At 36.3% G+C, this 18,478-nt stretch overlaps 1 protein-coding gene across 1 annotated transcript in view; it reads right to left on the bottom strand.

Moving 5' to 3' along the window:
- plekhg4 (pleckstrin homology domain containing, family G (with RhoGef domain) member 4) overlaps window positions 1-18,478 on the bottom strand; it is a 236,290-nt gene that overhangs the window by 130,879 nt on the left and 86,933 nt on the right. The window contains exons 8-10 of the mRNA XM_073069869.1: window positions 16,235-16,321; window positions 8,610-8,726; window positions 1,540-1,638 (exon numbers count right to left, since the gene is read on the bottom strand). Of these exons, the coding sequence (XP_072925970.1) occupies window positions 1,540-1,638; window positions 8,610-8,726; window positions 16,235-16,321 (303 nt within the window). The remainder of the gene's footprint in view (window positions 1-1,539; window positions 1,639-8,609; window positions 8,727-16,234; window positions 16,322-18,478) is intronic.

Below are 18,478 nucleotides of genomic sequence, written 5' to 3'. Positions count from 1 at the left end.
TACCTAACACTCAACAATGTTAATATAATCAAATCAACAATCATTTTTGGTAAAACACATGTCTTTTGAAGAGTTAGTCGCCAATATTATTATTAGGCTTACAATAAAAGGCTTTCAATTTTCAAAGCAGTAAAACTAATTTTTTTGAGGATCAAGGAATCTTCAAGTTTTAACTATATCGGTACAAAAGTAATAATGCATTTCGAGAGTTTAGTCCTGGGATGAAACTGTGAAAACCTCTTGGAAAAGGATTCCCATGTCACTTAGTTTTTACACTAAACAAAATATAACATACTTAAAATGTACACAGGGAGTCCCACCCATTCTCCAAAAATGGTTAAAATTGAACAGCTAGTGGAAAGGTATGGGCTTTAGACCCAAGATCGGGAGTCACATCAAAAGAACATAACCAGTATATTGTAAGTATGAAACAATTCTGTGGCTGAATATATATAAAAATTCAATCATTATAGTTATCGTATTATATAATAATGTGGCAAAATATATTAATGTCATGACAGTGTCAGGAAATGACCGGCACCAAGAACAGAAAGTATAACATCTTTCCCTGACATTAACATCACCATAATCACCCACCACCAACATACTACGGGTTACCATTGACCAGAAACATCCATAAGTCATAAATACAAGAACAAGATAGAGGCTATGTATAGTTTCAGATTCATTTATTTATCACATGTACATCAAGCATACGGTGAAATGTATTCTTTGCATTAACAGTTAACACAACTTAAAAATGTGCTGGGGGCACATATTCCAGCACCAACAACAATTAACTCTTGACATCCCAAAACTTTTCACTAGCTAAATAGCACAAGTGAGGAGCACAATGGAATACTAATAGTTGTGTGCTGTTCTAACAACACTCAAGAAATCCTAGCCACCACCATATTCATCCCTATGCCACATGCATTGCTGTCACATGCCTGAGATACACTAACAGTACCTTTCAAACTTGTGAACTTGTGACCTCTACCACTAGAAAATACAAGCTCCTGAATGCCTGAGAATATCACCCTTTCAAGTTCCCCTCCAAGCACAAAGCATACTGACTTGAAAATGTAAGACTATTTCATCACTGTTGTTTGATCTAAGTTCTGACACATCCTAGTTAACAGCACTGTGGACATATATTCCTGAGAAAAACTGCAGGAGTCCAGGGAAATAGCTTATCATCACCTTCTCAAAGCTAACTACAGTTGGACAATAAATATCCTTGTCAGTAATCTCTAGATACCAAAAATGAATGTATAAAAACATTTAAGCTTAATGCACATGAATATTTTAATCAAATAAACTATTATTTACAGTTTATTTGATTAAAGTTTATAAAATGAAAGCATTTAACTGCTGAATAGTGAAAACTACACTGACTTTATTAATATACCATTAATATTAATATGGCATTATCCATTGGAGGTAAAACACCTATCTGCAAAACTCTGGTTACAGTTCACAGGTTGCTATAGGTGAAAATTATTAAAATGTTTTAGAACATAAAAACTTAACAATTACCTCTGTAGTTTCTGACAGTTTACTTGATCTCAGGTTAACTATGTTACTTTGGATGAGACTATGTGCATCTTTACATCCCTGCATAAGCTGTTCCAGTTTCTGTAGGGACACAAAGTTAATAAAAAGAAGTTAAAAGATACAACCTCAGTGCATTCTAAGTATCTTCCGAGTGAAATACAGAAAATTTAAAAAAGTAGAATTGTCAGTTTTATCAAGTTCAATTGTCATTCAACAACACGCATGTATACAGCTAAACAAAATAGCATTCCTCCAGGCCAATGATGCAAAACACAATCACACACAGTACATATAAAAACATCACATAAAGACACAAAATACTATTAGCCCAGGTACATGAGTGGCATGGCCTGAGGAATGACAGTTCATGGGTTGTAGTCCCGGAGTCACATTTCTGCAAGAACAAGCATGTAGCAGTTCCTCATCCCCTGCAACCACATACAAAAGCAGCCCAGTTTGTCTTCCATGGATTGTGTTAAGATTGTATTATACACAATCTAGTTCTAGACAAAGTATTACTTTTGATAAATGTATCAGTATTTCATTTTGCTATTAATATTAGCTTTTCAGTGTTAATGAGTGAAATAACTGTTTGTAAACTTTAAAATATACTGTATTGTGTAAGCAAATTGTTTGCTCATTCGTTTGAAGGAAGAGACTAATGAATGAAAAAGGAAGGTAGTTTTGGGAGAAAGGTACAGTACGTGTTTTACTTGGGTATTTGACAATGTCTCTTGGAAGACATAGTAGGGCATTTCCAGAATTATAACCAGATTTGTTTTCAGCTTTTCCACAAGAAAAGCACCACTATAGAACATATATGAACCCTAACTGTATGCATACTGTCAGAAAGCAAGGGACTGGAATATAATGAAAATGTGATTTGTCGCATAATAGCTCCATGTTCAGATTCTGATTTCACCAGTGCAAGATGCTGATTAAAACTATACCTGCACTGCTTAATGTACCCACATAATGAAGCAATGGGTGCATTAAAGGGCTATAATTTTTATTTTGTGTCAAGCCAGGAGCACATTCTATTCAGCATGGAACTTGTAGCTTGATAAATATCATTATTTGACAACTCAATCAGCACAGACTTTCAGTCCAATTTCTCAGCTTCTTTTGCAGAACAAAGTACCCAACATATGCAAAATCAGCTTTCTTTTTATTATGACCAACAAAAACTCTTAAGTCATTGAGAAACTTTTACAGTTCAGCACATTTTAGGATGCAAGGGTGGGCTTAGGTGGGGAGGACTTTTACCCTTCACCAAATATCAGTCTTTTTGTGAATGATGTTACGAATGAGGAGCAAATCTGATGGACAGAAGGGTCCAGAATCGCCAATGCCCGCCCCCCCCCCCTTTTGAGGATCGCAAGATCGCTATTATTTTGGGTCTGAGACCCAGAAAATGAGAGAGATACACAGCATGTCAGTAATGAGAGAGACACTGGAACAGCAAAGGCAGTTGTTATAGACACCGCAGAATACACAAGGTTTGGAATGTCTCCTAACAAATGCAGAACGGAACCACTGATTACTGCTATTGTCTCTTGGAGAAGGAATTGTGTATTGAGTACTGTACTAGTCATTGAAACCCCTCAGGGGACAACCAGAGTGGTCTGGTTGAGGGATTGCATCATCCCAACCTGATTGACATCTGAGACCCCGTGAGTGAGGATAAAAGAGGGGTCTGGGGAACACCCCTCAGACACACCAGGAGAAACGTAAGAGACCGGTGGGGGGCTTGTGTGTGTGTCCATCCTTGCCTGGGTGATGAGTCCTCCAGAGAACAGTCTAGCTAAAGGATGGATACGGATCAAGATTGTGACCAGGAAAGCCTGCAAGTTTTTCTATTTCTCTCTCTCTCTCTCTCCAACAATTGCAACACAGCGACAAACAAACAACGGTTGCAGCCTGTATGAACTGAAATGAACTTTAGATTTCCATCAGACAATTCATTATCCCCTTGACAACGATAGAGCTTATTTCTTATTGATTATTATTATACCCGCACTTTTAGGTTTAGTATTGACGACGTATATTATCTGTATATTTGCATTGATATTATTTTTGTGTATTTTTACTAATAAATACTGTTAAAAATAGTATCATCAGACTCCAATGGACGCCTCTATCTTTGCTGGTAAGTAACCCAGTTACGGGGTTCGTAACAATGAGTAATAAGTATTTCAAAATAGATTACTGATTCCAGATTCAAGGTTGTTTAATATCATTTCCAATACACAAGTGTAAAGAACAAAATAATTGTTACTTCAGATCCGATGCAGCACAAAAAAACACAGTAAGATAAAGAACACAATAATAAAAAACATAAAACACATAAATACATGATAGCTTCTATGCAAAGGTTGATTTAATGCCAAAAAGTGATGCTAAGCTGTACATAAAGTGACCCTGACAGGAGAAGAATTCTCCTGGAACTCTGACAGCTTCATTTTAGTAAGGTAAATGTATAGTTTATCATTATGCATTGTACCTATAAAGCTTTTCAATTATATTCCTAGTTTGCATTGAGTTAGAAGTTTACAATGCAAGGCTAATGAAGTTGTACAATTATTTTAATATCATTCCGGTTTATAAGATAATCAACCACATTTTCCACCAGTAATTCCTGCTGGGGAACTGATCCTACAATATTTAAATAGAAACAGAGAAAACTTACAGCACAATACAGGCCCTTCGGCCCACAAAGCTGTGCCAAACATGTCCTTGCCTTAGAACTAGCTAGCCTTACCCATAGCCCTTTATTTTTCTAAACTCCATGTACCCATCCAGGAGTCTCTTAAAAGACCCTATCGTTTCCACCTCCACCGCCACTGCCCGCAGCCCATTCTACACACTCACCACTCTCTGCGTAAAAAAACTTACCCCAACAACCCCTGTATCTACTTCCAAGCACCTTAAAAATATGCCCCCTCGTGCCAGCCACTTCAGCCCTGGGAAAAAGCCTCTGACTAATCCACATGATCAATGCCTATCAGTATCTTGTAAACTTCTATCAGGTCACCTCTCATCCTCCGCTGCTCCAAGGAGAAAAGGCCGAGTTCACTCAACCTATTCTCATAAGGCATGCTCCCCAATCCAAGCAACATCCTTATAAATCTCCTCTGCACCTTTTCTATGGTTTCCACATCCTTCTTGTAGTGAGGCGATCAGAACTGAGCACAGATTTCCAAGTGGGGTCTGACCAGAGTCCTATACAGCTGCTTATATCTTGGCTATTAAACTCAATCCCATGATTGATGAGGGCCAATGCAACATATGCCTTTTTAATCCACAGTCAACCTGCAAAGCAGCTTTGAGTATCTTATGGACTCGCACCCCAAAATCCCTCTGATCCTCTACACTGCCAAGAGTCTTGTCATTAATGCTATATTCTGCCATCATATTTGACTTACCAAAATGAACTACCTCACACTTATCTGGGTTGAACTCCATCTGCCACTTCTCAGCCCAGTTTTGCATCCTATCAATGTCCCGCTGTAACCTCTGACAGCCCTCCACACTATCCACAACACCCCCAACCTTTGTGTTATCAGTCTCTTTGAAGTAAGCATGTAAGGCATCAGCAACACATCTCAATGTTTATAGAACATAGAAAGCCTACATTACAATACAGGCCCTTCAGCCCACAATGCTGTGCCAAACATGTACTTTAGAAAATACCTAGGGTTATCCATAGCCCTCTATTTTTCTAAGCTCCATGTACCTATCCAAAAGTATCTTAAAAGATAAAAAAAAAAGATCCTGGTAATATCTGTTATAGTTATACCATATAGTTATAACTACAGTTATAGAAACTGGGAGGTTGTCAGCATTTCAGATTTGACCAGTAGGGTGTGCTCTGAATCACTAACTGGAAGCCAATCTCATTTAACGATTTTGTGTCCGGTCTGGGACACCGTCATTATTATCAGTCTAACCTCAGTGGATTGGAACTTCTCCAAGAGTTTCAAATTATTGTTAGTAGTAAAGAAAACTGTCCAAAGGTCACTACGTCAAAATTCTTAATTTTTTTTCAAGAATTCCTTTTAAGTATATAATGGTTTGTTAATTTTGACATATTTCAATGTATAGAAGCTATATGAATTGAGACCATGCACTTTTGGCAGTGTTTTCATGATGTTCTTTGAGACAAGAACCTTGTGATGCAGTACCTTATTACAAAAAATCCTGTCACTTATCTCCATAAGTTCCCATTAGGATAACTGCCATGCGAAGTAAGTGACAAGACAACAATATTTGCCACTGATCATTAAATCTGCACCAGTATTCATTCTGTATTATAGAAACATAGAAAACCTACAGCACAAAACAGGCACTTTGGCCCACAATGCTGTGCCGAACATGTACTTACTTTAGAATTGACCTAGGGTTACCCTTAGCCCTTTATTTTTCTAAACTCTATGTACCTATCCAAGAGTCTCTTAAGATACCTCATTGTATCCATCTCCACCACCGTCACCGTCTGGCCATTCCACTGTTACGAACCCCGTAACTGGGTTACTTACCAGCAAAGATAGAGGTGTCCGTTGATGTCTGATGATACTATTTTTAACAGTATTTATTAGTAAAAATACACAAAAATAATATCAATGCAAATATACAGATAATATACATTGTCAATACTAAACCTAAAAGTGCAGGTATAATAATAATCAATAAGAAATAAGCTCTATCGTTGTCTAGGGGATAATGAATAGTCCGATGGAAATATAAAGTTCATTTCAGTTCACACAGGCTGCCGTCATTTGTTTGTCGCTGTGTTGCAATTGTTGGGGAGAGAGAGATAGAAGAATGGGAACAGTTACCGCTATTGTTTTTGCCAACCTTCCTTTATGATTTCGATCCGTCGGTGTCTCGTTGTTGTGGCCGTTCAAGTATGACCTCTCCTTTAGCTAAACCGTTCTTCCGTGATGAGCCCGCCACCCAGGCAAGGGAGGACGCACACAAGCTCTCACTGGCTTTCGCTATAAAACGCTGTCACTGGATTTCTAGCGTTTCTCCTGGTGCGTCTGAGGGGTGTTCCCCAGACCCCTCTTTTATCCTCACTCACGGGGTCTCAGATGTCAATCAGGTTGGGATGATGCAATCCCTCAACCAGATCACTCTGGTTGTCCCCTGAGGGGTTTCAATGAATAGTACAGTACTCAATACACAATTCCTTCTCCAAGAGACAATAGCAGTAACCAGTGGTTCCGTTCTGCTTTGGTTAGGAGACATTCCAAACCTTGTGTATTCTGCGGTGTCTATAACAACTGCCCTTGCTGTTCCAGTGTCTCTCTCATTACTGACATGCTGTGTATCTCTCTCATTTTCTGGGTCTCAGACCCGAAATAATAGCGATCTTGCAATTCTCAAAGGGGGGGGGGCGGGCATTGGCGATTCTGGACCCTTCTGTCCATCAGATTTGCTCCTCATTCGTAACACCACACATTCACCACTCCCTGTGTAAAAAACTTACCCAACATCTCCTATCTATCTACTTCCAAGCACCTTAAAACTGTGCCCTCTCATATTAGCAATTTCAGCCCTGGGAAAAAAGTCTCTGACTATCCACACAATCAATGCCTCTCAGCATCTTATACATCTCTATCATGTCACCTCTTATCCTCCGTTGCCAAGGAGAAAAGGCCGAGTTCACTCAATCTATTTTCATAAGGCATGCACCCCAATCCAGGCAACATCCTTGTAAATCTTCTCTGCACCATTTCTATAGTTTCCACATCTTTCCTGTATTGAGGTGACCAGAACTGAGCACAGTACTCCAAGTGGAGTCTGACCAGGGTCCTATATAGCTGTAATATTAACTCTCGGCTCTTGAACTCAACCCCACAGTTGATGAAGGCCAATACACCATATGTCTTCTTAACCACACAGCAGCTGTAAGTACCCTATGGATTCAAACCCCAAGATCCCTCTGATCCTCCACACTGCCAAGAGTCTTACCATTAATACTATATTCTGCCATCATATTTGACCTACCAAAATGAACCACCTCACACTTATCTGGGTTGAACTCCATCTGCCACTTTCTCAGCCCAGTTTTGCATCCTATCGATGTCCAGCTGTAACTTCTGTCAGCCGTTCACACTATCCACAACATGCTCAACCTTTGTGTCATCACTAAATTTACTAACCCATCCCTCTACTTCCTCATTCAGGTCATTTATAAAATCACTGGAATGCTAATCTGCTTGCCTTTGTAAAGATGGCTACATGAATCTTCCCAGTACAAAGGAGAGCATAATCTATTACCTCTTTTTACCTCTTGCTATTTAAGAGACCAACTTGAGATATCTAACTGTACCAAGCAAAACACCATGAACAGAAGTAGTTAACAGTTAAAAATATTTGATGTCTGTCACTAACCCGCATCTGATATCTCAAATTAGTTCCAATTTAAAAAAACATTTTCATCAATACCATGTAAGGAAAGGGGAAGATCTCAATGTGTCCCCATTCCTGGTGATGGTCTCAGTTTGAAACATCGACTCTTTACTCCTCTCCAAGGATGCTGCCTGACCTACTGAGTTCCTCCAGCATTTTGTGTGTTACTAACATGTCCTTTCGTTGTACAGAAAAGGTATTTCAGCATTTGCACCAATAGTATTTTTTTTGTTAATGCACAGTTGCTGAATGTGCAGGAATTGAATCCAACCCCTCAGATACTGTACAATAGCCAGTCAAACTTCTTTAATCACACTATCTTCATAATTTGATAGGACTTATCATGCAAGGTAATTTTCTATCTTCAATTGCCTACATTTGCAGAATCTGAGTACAGTACTGAATCTAAATTACTGAGTACAGTTTTGATTTTCACTTCTCTTACTTCATGGTGAAGCTATGTCTACTGTCAACAATGAACAGACACCACTAATCATAAGGTGTGCCAAATGGTTCATATATTTTTTCCTTTGTCTTGGCTGTTTAATTACAAAGTACATTGTAAACACATCTTAATTTAGTGGTTACATTCAGCATTTAATTTGTATCAAATAATGTACTCAACTGGCACTCACCATACGAAAGCAAATCCAGCTACTGTGACTGTAGGGGAAAGTTCCATCAAGTTCTGGTGGCAGCTGATTGCTTTCTATGTGTTTATGTAGTGACTTCAATGAAGTCAGAGTTTCAAACTGCACAGAAAAAAAAATTATTTAACAGGAATCTGTTTAAAAGCTTATGGCAGTAGCACAAATAAAAGCAGTGAAACAATCCCTTTCATCTGATTGAAAGAAATTGTCATAAAGATCATAGGACAATGTGATAGTGTGGAGCATAAGAATACCAACATGCTTCAAAGGTGCTTTTTATGCTGTAAGTTACTAGTCGAGTGAAGTATTGGGCTGAGGCCAGATAATTTACCCACAAGCGAGGAAAGTGTGGGAATAGATGGGTCAGTAAAAGTCACAGGCAACAATAGCAACTTGCTGAAGAGTGGTTTTTCCTCAATGGCTTCAGGTGACAGGATATTGGACAATAAATCCACAACAGTGACTAGAGATTAACCATTTTAAGGTATCTATTTATTTTGGCAAGGACATTGCTATGTAGTTATCTTTTCTTCTATGCATTACTTTTGATCTTTTTGCGCAAGGAAAATCATTACAAAATGATTCATAATTAGAATTTTTTATTAGTTTTTTAATACATTTTCTACATTGCTACAGATAAAAAAAACCCAGATCAAAATGAAGACCATTAATACAGTGCAAAAATAAACATACAATAATAATATAATACAAAAGAAGATAATTGAGAAAGCACCCAAATTGAAGATATGTAAAATTAGTATCCTCCCCAAACCCCGCAACAAAAAAGAACTCCAGACCAACCACAACACAATCTAGAGAGTATACATCAGGACATTCAAACCCCCAAAACTGTAAATACACTTAGCAACAGAAGATATTAATGCCTACTACCAACAAAAAAGGAGCTGAAAGCAAGGGACCGAAAAAAAAACCTTAGTTAAGAGGAAGGTTAGGAAAATACTCAATAAAAGGTCCCCAGACCTTATGGAACTTTGTATCTGAATTAAGAACTGAATAATGAATTTTTTCAAGGTCTAAGCAGGACATAATTTCATTAAGCCATTGAGCATGTGTGGGCGGGGCAACATCCCTCCATCTAAGCAGGATTAAACGTCTAGCCAGGAGAGAAGCAAAAGATAATATTCGACACTTAGTCGAACTCAGACGTAAATCTGTCTCACCCAAAAAACCGAACAAAGCAATTAAAGGGTTAGGTTCTAGGTGGTGATTCAGAATACAAGATAACGTTATGAAGACGTCTTTCCAAAATTTCTCCAAGCTAGGACAAAACCAGTACATATGAATGAGAGAGGCCTCGCCGCTTTTGCATTTATCACAGAGAGGACTAATGTTAGGGTAAAATCGGGATAGTTTAGATTTAGACATATGGGCTCTTTGAACAATCTTAAACTGTAAAAGGCAATGGCGAGCACAAAGAGAGGTTGAATTAACCGATTTAAGAATCGAATCCCAAGTCTCATCAGATAAGGAGATATTTAAATCATGCTCCCAAGCCATTCTAATTTTATCCACAGGGGCACACTGTAAGGATGCTAATTTATCACGAATAAATGATATTAAACCTTTACCTAGTGGATTAATAGAAAGAAAGAAATCCATAACATTTTTCTCAGGCATTTCAGGGAAGTTAGGAATTAAAGGATTAATAAAGTGTCTAATTTGGAGATATCTAAAAAAATGAGCATTGGGCAGATTGAACTTAGCAGAGAGCTGTTGAAAACATGCGAAGCGATTATCAATAAAAAGATCTTCAAAATGTCTAATGCCCTTCCTATACCAATCATGGAATGCTGAATCATACGTAGTAGGTAAAAAAAAGGTGATTATGTAAGATAGGGCTAGAAAAGGAAAAACCATGGAAACCATAAAACTTCCTAAACTGAGCCCATATACGCAAAGTGTGTCTAACAAGAGGATTAACAATTAATCTGGATGAACTACTAGGGAGTACAGAGCCAAGAAGTGCAGAGATAGATAAATGTTTAGTGGAACTCAACTCCATTGCCACCCAATTAGGGCACTCGGGTTGGCCATGGAAAAAAGACCAAAAGGTAGCTCAACGTATATTGGCTGCCCAATAATATAAACGAAAGTTAGGTAAAGCCATGCCGCCCTCTTTTTTAGATTTTGGGAGATAAACTTTATTAATTCTAGAGCGCTTATTCTTCCACAGATATGACAAAATAATAGAGTCTAAGGAATCAAAAAAAGATTTAGGAATAAAAATTGGGATTGATTGAAATAAATATAAAAGTTTAGGGAGAACATACATTTTAACAACATTGATACGACCTACCAAAGACATAGATAGAGGTGACCATTGTAACAGACTCTGTTTTATAGTATATGAAAGATTGGCAAAATTTTCACGAAAGAGATCTTTAAACTTCCTTGTGACTGTAATCCCAAGATAAGTAAATTGATTATGAACTACTTTAAAAGGGAGATCACGAAATGTTAGTTCTGGTGCTTCTTTATTAATTGGGAAAAGTTCGCTCTTATGTAAATTAAGTTTATAGCCAGAGAACTGGCTAAACTGATCAAGAAGTGAAAACATTGGAGGTAAGGATGTAGACGGATTTGAAAGAAAAAGTAATAAGTCATCAGCATAAAGAGAAACTCTATGCTCAACACCCCCTCTCCAAATCCCGGTCAATTCAGGACAATTTCGAAATGCTATCGCCAAAGGTTCTATAGCCAAATCAAAGAGAAAGGGACTTAAAGGGCATCCCTGGCGGGTGCCACGTTTGAGGTTAAATAACTGGGATTTCTGAAAATTAGTCAAAACAGAGGCAGTAGGACACAAATACAGCAATTTGATCCAAGAGATAAAACTTTGACCGAAGTCAAATTTTTCTAAAACTGCAAAAAGTTAGTTCCACTCTATACGATCAAATGCTTTCTCCGCATCGAGGGAAATAACACATTCAGGAATCCCAGTTGAAGGTGAATATAAAATGTTAAATAAACGCCGAATGTTAAAAAAAGGAAGACGGTTTTTAATAAAACCAGTTTGATCATCAGAAATAATAGAGGGAATAACAGTTTCTAATCTATAAGCCAAAACTTTGGCCAAGATTTTAACATCAACATTGAGCAAAGAAATCGGCCTATACGAGGAACACTCTGTTGGGTCTTTACCCATTTTTAATAAAAGAATAATAGATGCCTCATTAAAAGAGGGTGGCAATTTACCGTAATTAAACGAGTCAGATAATACTGAGAATAACTGAGGGGAAAGAAGTGAAGAGAATGATTTATAAAATTCTACGGGGAACCCATCAGGCCCAGGAGATTTCCCTGAAGACAATGCAGAAATTGCAAAAGATATTTCTTCTGATGAAATAGGCGCATTAAGTTTGGCTTTGAAATCAGATGAAAGCGAAGGAATATTCAGATTATTTAAAAAGTGATCAACAGTGATATTGTCATTCAAAGATTCAGAGGAATAAAGTCGAGAATAGAAATTTTTAAATGCGTCATTGATTTCTAAGTGATCCGATGTAAAGTCTCCATTCTCCTTCCGGATCTTTGTAATATGTTGTTTGGCTTTGGAACGTCTCAGCTGATTGGCTAGAAATTTACCAGATTTGTCACCATGAATATAGAAGCGACTCTTACTTTCAAGAAGTTGGCGTTCGACAGGTTGAGTAGACAGAAGATTAAATTTAGTTTGAAGTTCTACACACTTCTTGTATAATTCAGGATTCTTAGTTTGAGCATACAGTTGATCCAATTCTTTAATCTGATTAATGAGGTCTAATCGATCTGCACAGGACTTTCTATTAAGATTTGCTGTATAGGAGATTATTTGACGCCTCAAATATGCTTTCATGGCATCCCAGACAATCTGGGATGACATTTCAGATGATGTATTGGTGTTAAAATAAAAGGTTATCTGATCCTTAATAAATTTTAGAAAATCATCATCCGATAATAAAGTTGAGTCAAAACGCCAGTGTTTATTCCTCTGAGGGAGACCAGGAAAATTTAAGGACAAAGTAATTGGGGCATGGTCAGAAATCAGTATACTCTGATAGTCACAAGAATAGACAGATGGAATAAGTTGATTATCGAGTAAAAAGTAGTCAATTCTAGTAAAGGTATGGTGAACATGTGAAAAAAAAGAGTAGTCTCTCTCAGTGGGATGAAGGAAACGCCATATATCAGAGATACCATAATTAGAGAGAAAAGAGTGAATAGCTAAGGCAGATTTAGTAAGTAGTCTAGTAACAGAGGATGATCGATCCAAATTAGGATCTAACCAACAATTGAAATCGCCACCCAGTATAAGAGAGTATGAGTTTAAATCTGGTAGCGAGGAGAAAAAACGTTCAAAAAAATTAACATCATCAAAATTGGGAGCATACAGGTTTGCTAGTACAACTTTAGTATTGTATAATTTACCAGAAACAATAATAAAACGGCCATTTGTATCAGATATCTTATTATGGAGTTCGAAAGGAATATTTGAATTAATAAGGATGGAGACCACGCCCCCCCCCTAGCTTTGGCAGCAAAGGATGAATGAAAATGCTGACCCGCCCACTTTGACAGAAGCCGAGAATTATCAACACTACGAATATGAGTTTCTTGAAGGAAAGCAATGTCAGCTTTGAGTTGTTTAATATGGGAGAAGACCTTCCTTCTTTTAACAGGATGATTCAGTCCCTTTACATTCCAGCTCACAAATTTAAGTGAATTAACCATTATCAATTGTTAGTGCATAGAAGGTAGCAGGCATATAAAAAATCAAGCAGTACAATAACAGTCTGGGAGCAAAAATTTAAACATAGATCCGTAGAATCAAAACAGAGACATGTCCTGAATAACAAAGGAAAACAAAAGAAACAGTGAGTAGTGTTGGAACTGGAGAACCCACCCCCCCCTCGCAACCCAAAATTAGACGGCTACCTAAAAAAGCAGCTAGCTCTACCAAAAAAATTAACCCAAGTATGACTTCCAGTTCTGTGTCGTTAACAAAAGTTCTGTATAAATAATATAGCAAATAGTAACTAATTTATGCACTAGAAAACAGAATTATAAATAGGAACAACTTCAACAGAAGTATAAAACTTAATACAAAGAAAATCAGAAGAAAACTAAAACTAACCTACCCGCAAAAAATTATAAAAGATTAAAAGAAAAAAAAGGGAGGGAGAAAAGGGGGAGATTATAAAATTCAAAGAGTCCTTATCAACCATTTACAGAAAAAAAAAGCAAAACTTAAAACTATGAATCAACCAACAGGGAGGCCTTCAATAAAAACTCCAAACCTCCAAAACAAGTTAAAGACAATTGTAGTTCTCTATTGATAAGGTTATACAAAAATAAAATAGATTACACAGGTAAAATCTAAAAGTTCGCAGGGAAACATTAAACTTAAATTATCTATTTAGAAAAAACGCACCAAGTCCAGGGAGAGATTGACTACAACCCTTAGAGTTTCAATAGATAATGACTGAATTATTCAAGTAAAGTCTGAGTTCGGAAAAAATAGTTTTACTTCGAGAAGTACTTATCAACCATTTTAGAAGGTCAGGCCGGTTCCGAAGAAGACGAGATGGCTGGGAGACTTCCAACAAACGCCTCAGCCTCCTTCACTGATTTAAACCACTTATAATCCCCAGTAGTAAGCATAATTCGAAGATCGGCTGGATTTCGAAGAAAGGGTCTGAATCCGCGATCAAAAAGCACTTTCATTACACCTTTAAACTCAGCACGCATCTTCAGAACCTGGGGGGCAAAATCCTCCACAAAACGAATGACCCTATTTTGAAAGGCAAAAGTACCTCTGCGGCGTGCCTCCATCATCAAACGGTTTTTCACCTGGTATTGATGAAAGCATAAAATAATCGGCCGTGGGCGGGAACCCAGAGTTGCTCGAGGAACATAGATCCTGTGTGCCCTTTCAAGCTCAGGTGGAGTCGGAAAAAATTCTTTCCCGAAAATCTCACAGAGAAACTTGGAAAAAAATTCAACGGGAGAGCCCTTTTCGGTGGCCTCTGGCAAACCAAGAATTCGTAGATTGCAACGTCTGCTCCGATTTTCAAGATCCACCATTTTGGAAAAAAGTTTACTATTCTTCTCCTCTAGGTTGGAGCAGAGAGTTTCAAGATATTGAACACAGCGTTTTAAATCTTCAGAAGTTACGTCAATGCGAGATAAATGTTCATCATTATCATCCACTCTAGCATTAATCTGATCCAATTTTCATAATTAGAATTTACAGAATAATTTTGGCATAATGTGGGATATAGAGTTTAGGATATTTCAGATATAATAAACTATGCAATTAATACTGCTTTATTTAATGGAAAACTTAATGTGACCATTTTAGTGCTCTGTATATCTATAAATGGCTGTAGGTGAGATGCTGCATTAGGACTAAACCTAAGTGGATAGGTTTCATGATGATGAGATTGATTTAAGAGGATATTTGTGCTCCTGTGTAACAAGTATTTGAAGGCAAGCTGCTGACGTGCATTTTTGTATTGAAGGTACCTGGTTTACAGGATTTTCAGGATGTGAACAAATATGAACAATTAATACAGTTAAAAAGACAGTATCAACTCATATTTGGTGGGCTTGTTATGAAATCAGCAGCAACATTGTGCTCTCCAACAAGGTCATATAAAAGCTAAGACAACATACAGAACTGAAGGAAGCTATAGAAATAGCTATAAGCATAAAATGAAAATTAAAGTTAGGGGAAAGGTGAAGCTAACATGGATCAACAATGTCAGAGGCAGCAGATCTATTTAACTAGGTTAATTTAGCAAGATTAATGAGTTTACATTTTTCCACAGATTATTTATACATATTATTTGTTATCTTTCCCCAAATACGTATGCCTTTCATCAATTAAAACTGGAATTCAAACTACTGATGAGTTAAACAGAGGGTAATACGTGTTTTATTTGAGAATCACAGAACAACAGAAAATTTAGGACACAGGGCTGTAATTAGCCAGTTTAAAAAGATAAATCTAATCCAAACCTCCTGCATTAGTTCTGTTGGATGGCAGGTTAGGATGCCTCAAGTATACATCAAGAAATGTTTAAATTTGTTGAGGGTTGTTGCCTCTATCACTCCTAAAGGCAAAGAGCTCCTGACCCCTATACAATAACAAAAATAATTTTTTTTCCTCGAATTCTTTAACCAGCTACTTTAAATCTATGTTGCCCTAGTTTTGGACTTCTTTATGAGGTGAAATAAGCAATCACACTTTATTCTATCCAGGCCTATCATAATTTTATAGAATTCAATTTTCTTGTAGTTTCAGATGTTCCAAAGGAAGCTGGGAATGTATACAGCTTTAGAGTCACATCCTTGCTCCTATATTCTCTAACTTAGGTAATAAAGCAAAGCATTCTGGATTACATTCTTTTTTTTTAATTGTTTCATTGTTATGTCCTGCCATTTTTAAGGATTTGCAAAACAACTTTTCAAGAATTCTTTGTTCTCCATACCTCATACGATGCAACTATACGGTTGGCATATCATTATGGGCCTATTTTACTTTCGATGGGGATATAAATCAAGTCTCAATAATATTTATTAATGAACATTTTTGATATTATATATACCTGCATGGAAGTTGGTTTCTCAAAGCGGAATACATGGTCTTGTTCAACCAGCAGCAAAACAATATGGACAGAGTTGGGAATTGTGTCCTGTAAAGAAGTATGAAACATATTCAATGTAATGTAGTGGATGTACATTCTACAATTTGTTTCAATAGCTTTTTCAAAAGCTTTTTGTAAAGGATTATATACATTTCAGCACATAAATTCAGGCTGATGCTCCTGTGGAAAACAGTAAGTAGCATGGTTTTAAAGGTGTCATTAACCCAAATACAATGTTATTTTAAAATATAGAAATATAAAAATATATATAGAAATCATGTTTGCATAAAGATCGCAAGAAACTATTTCAAAGAATAGCAAGCCAGTCATTCACAGTGTTACATGTAATTATCCTTTAGTCAACCTTTCTAAAATTATTATTTCTGGGAAAATGTTGTGCACAGATTGGCTGCCATGTGTCCTACAAAATTGAACCTCATTGGTCAAACGGTACTTCAAGGTATCCTCAAAGTGACACCAACATGACTAAGCTGAATGCAAATCCTTCAATAAGACAATTGCTATCAAACACATTGGTTTGTAAGAGTCAATGGCAGAAAAGGAATTACTTAAATAATTTTTTACTTTGTTTCACTAACACTGTGAAGCCCTTAACAACATAAACTTGTACACAAAGCCATTATATTCAAATCACTTTCCCATTTTTGTCTTGACTTATGGACTCCTTGTTTAGTTGCCTGGTTTTGAATCAAATTATACATACAAGATATAAATTTTTTAATATTTCCTTTTTGAATTAAAATTTCTATTTCTTTAGATTTCGGCAATAACATTGTTTGACCTAGTTTTTCTCTTATATAAGCCCTTAATTGAAAGTAACAAAATAAAGTGTTATTTGATATTTTATATTTATTCTTTAGTTGATCAAATGACATTAATATACCTCCTTCAAAACAATCTCCTATATATTTAATCCCTTGTTGAAACCAATTACATAAAAGTTGATTGTCCATTGTAAAAGGAATAAGTCTATTTTGAATTAAAGATCTCTTTGCTAATAAAGATTTTTTTGTCTCCTCATCAACATTTATCTTATTCCATAAATCAATCAAATGTTTTAATATAGGAGACTCTTTCTTTTCCCGTATCCATTTAGATTCCCATTTATATATAAAATCTTCTGGTACGTTTTCTCCTATTTTGTCCAGTTCTATTCTAATCCATGCCGGTTTATCTTTCTCAAAAAAAGATGCAATAAATCTAAGTTGATTTGCTTTATAATAGTTCTTAAAATTTGGAAGTTCTTAAAATTTTTCCAACGATACTCTTGACATCTTACCTTTCCAAAGAAACTTCCTCACATATTTATTTATCTCTTGAAAAAACTTCTGGGGTAATTGTATTGGTAATGATTGAAATAAATATTGTAGTCTAGGGAATATATTCATTTTTATAGTATTTACTCTACCTACTAATGTTATTGGTAATGCCATCCATTTATCAAGATCCTCCTGAATTTTTTTTAAAAGTGGTAAATAGTTTAATTTATATAAGTTTTTTATGTCATTATCAATTCTTATACCTAAATATTTTATACCATTTGCCGGCCATCTAAATTGAGTTATTAATCGACATTGACTATAGTCTCCATTAGTAAGAGGTAAAATTTCGCTTTTATCCCAATTTACTTTATAACCTGATATTTTCCCATATTCTTCTAGTCTATAAGATAATTTACCCAATGAGTGTAATGGATCTGTTAAATAAAGTAGAACATCATCAGCAAATAAATTAATCTTATATTCTTCCTGATTAACTCTAAAACCCTTAATATCTGGATCCATTCTAATTAATTCAGCTAATGGCTCTATTGCCAACACAAACAAAGCAGGTGATAATGGACAACCTTGCCTAGTTGATCTTGTTAACTGAAATGGTGTCGAAATTTGACCATTCGTCACTACTTTAGCTTTGGGATTAGTATTCAAGGCATGGGAATACTAATGGAAAATAAAATGGGAAAGTGATTTGAATATTAAAATTGAAGAAACAAATTGGTCAAGACTGTGTCTTGACAGTATGACAAATACAATAAATGTTCGGTTAAGATTAGTGCAATATAATTTTTTACATCAATTATATATTACACCACAAAAAATAAATAAATTAAATCCAAGTTTATCTGATCAGTGTTTCCGATGTAACCAAGAAACTGGTACATTTTTACATTCTACATGGTCTTGC

Source organism: Hemitrygon akajei, chromosome 17 (genome assembly GCF_048418815.1).
Source record: "Hemitrygon akajei chromosome 17, sHemAka1.3, whole genome shotgun sequence".
Taxonomy (NCBI): Eukaryota; Metazoa; Chordata; class Chondrichthyes; order Myliobatiformes; family Dasyatidae; genus Hemitrygon; species Hemitrygon akajei.
Note: the sequence above shows the minus strand (reverse complement) of the source record. Positions and strands in the feature narration are given on the sequence as shown.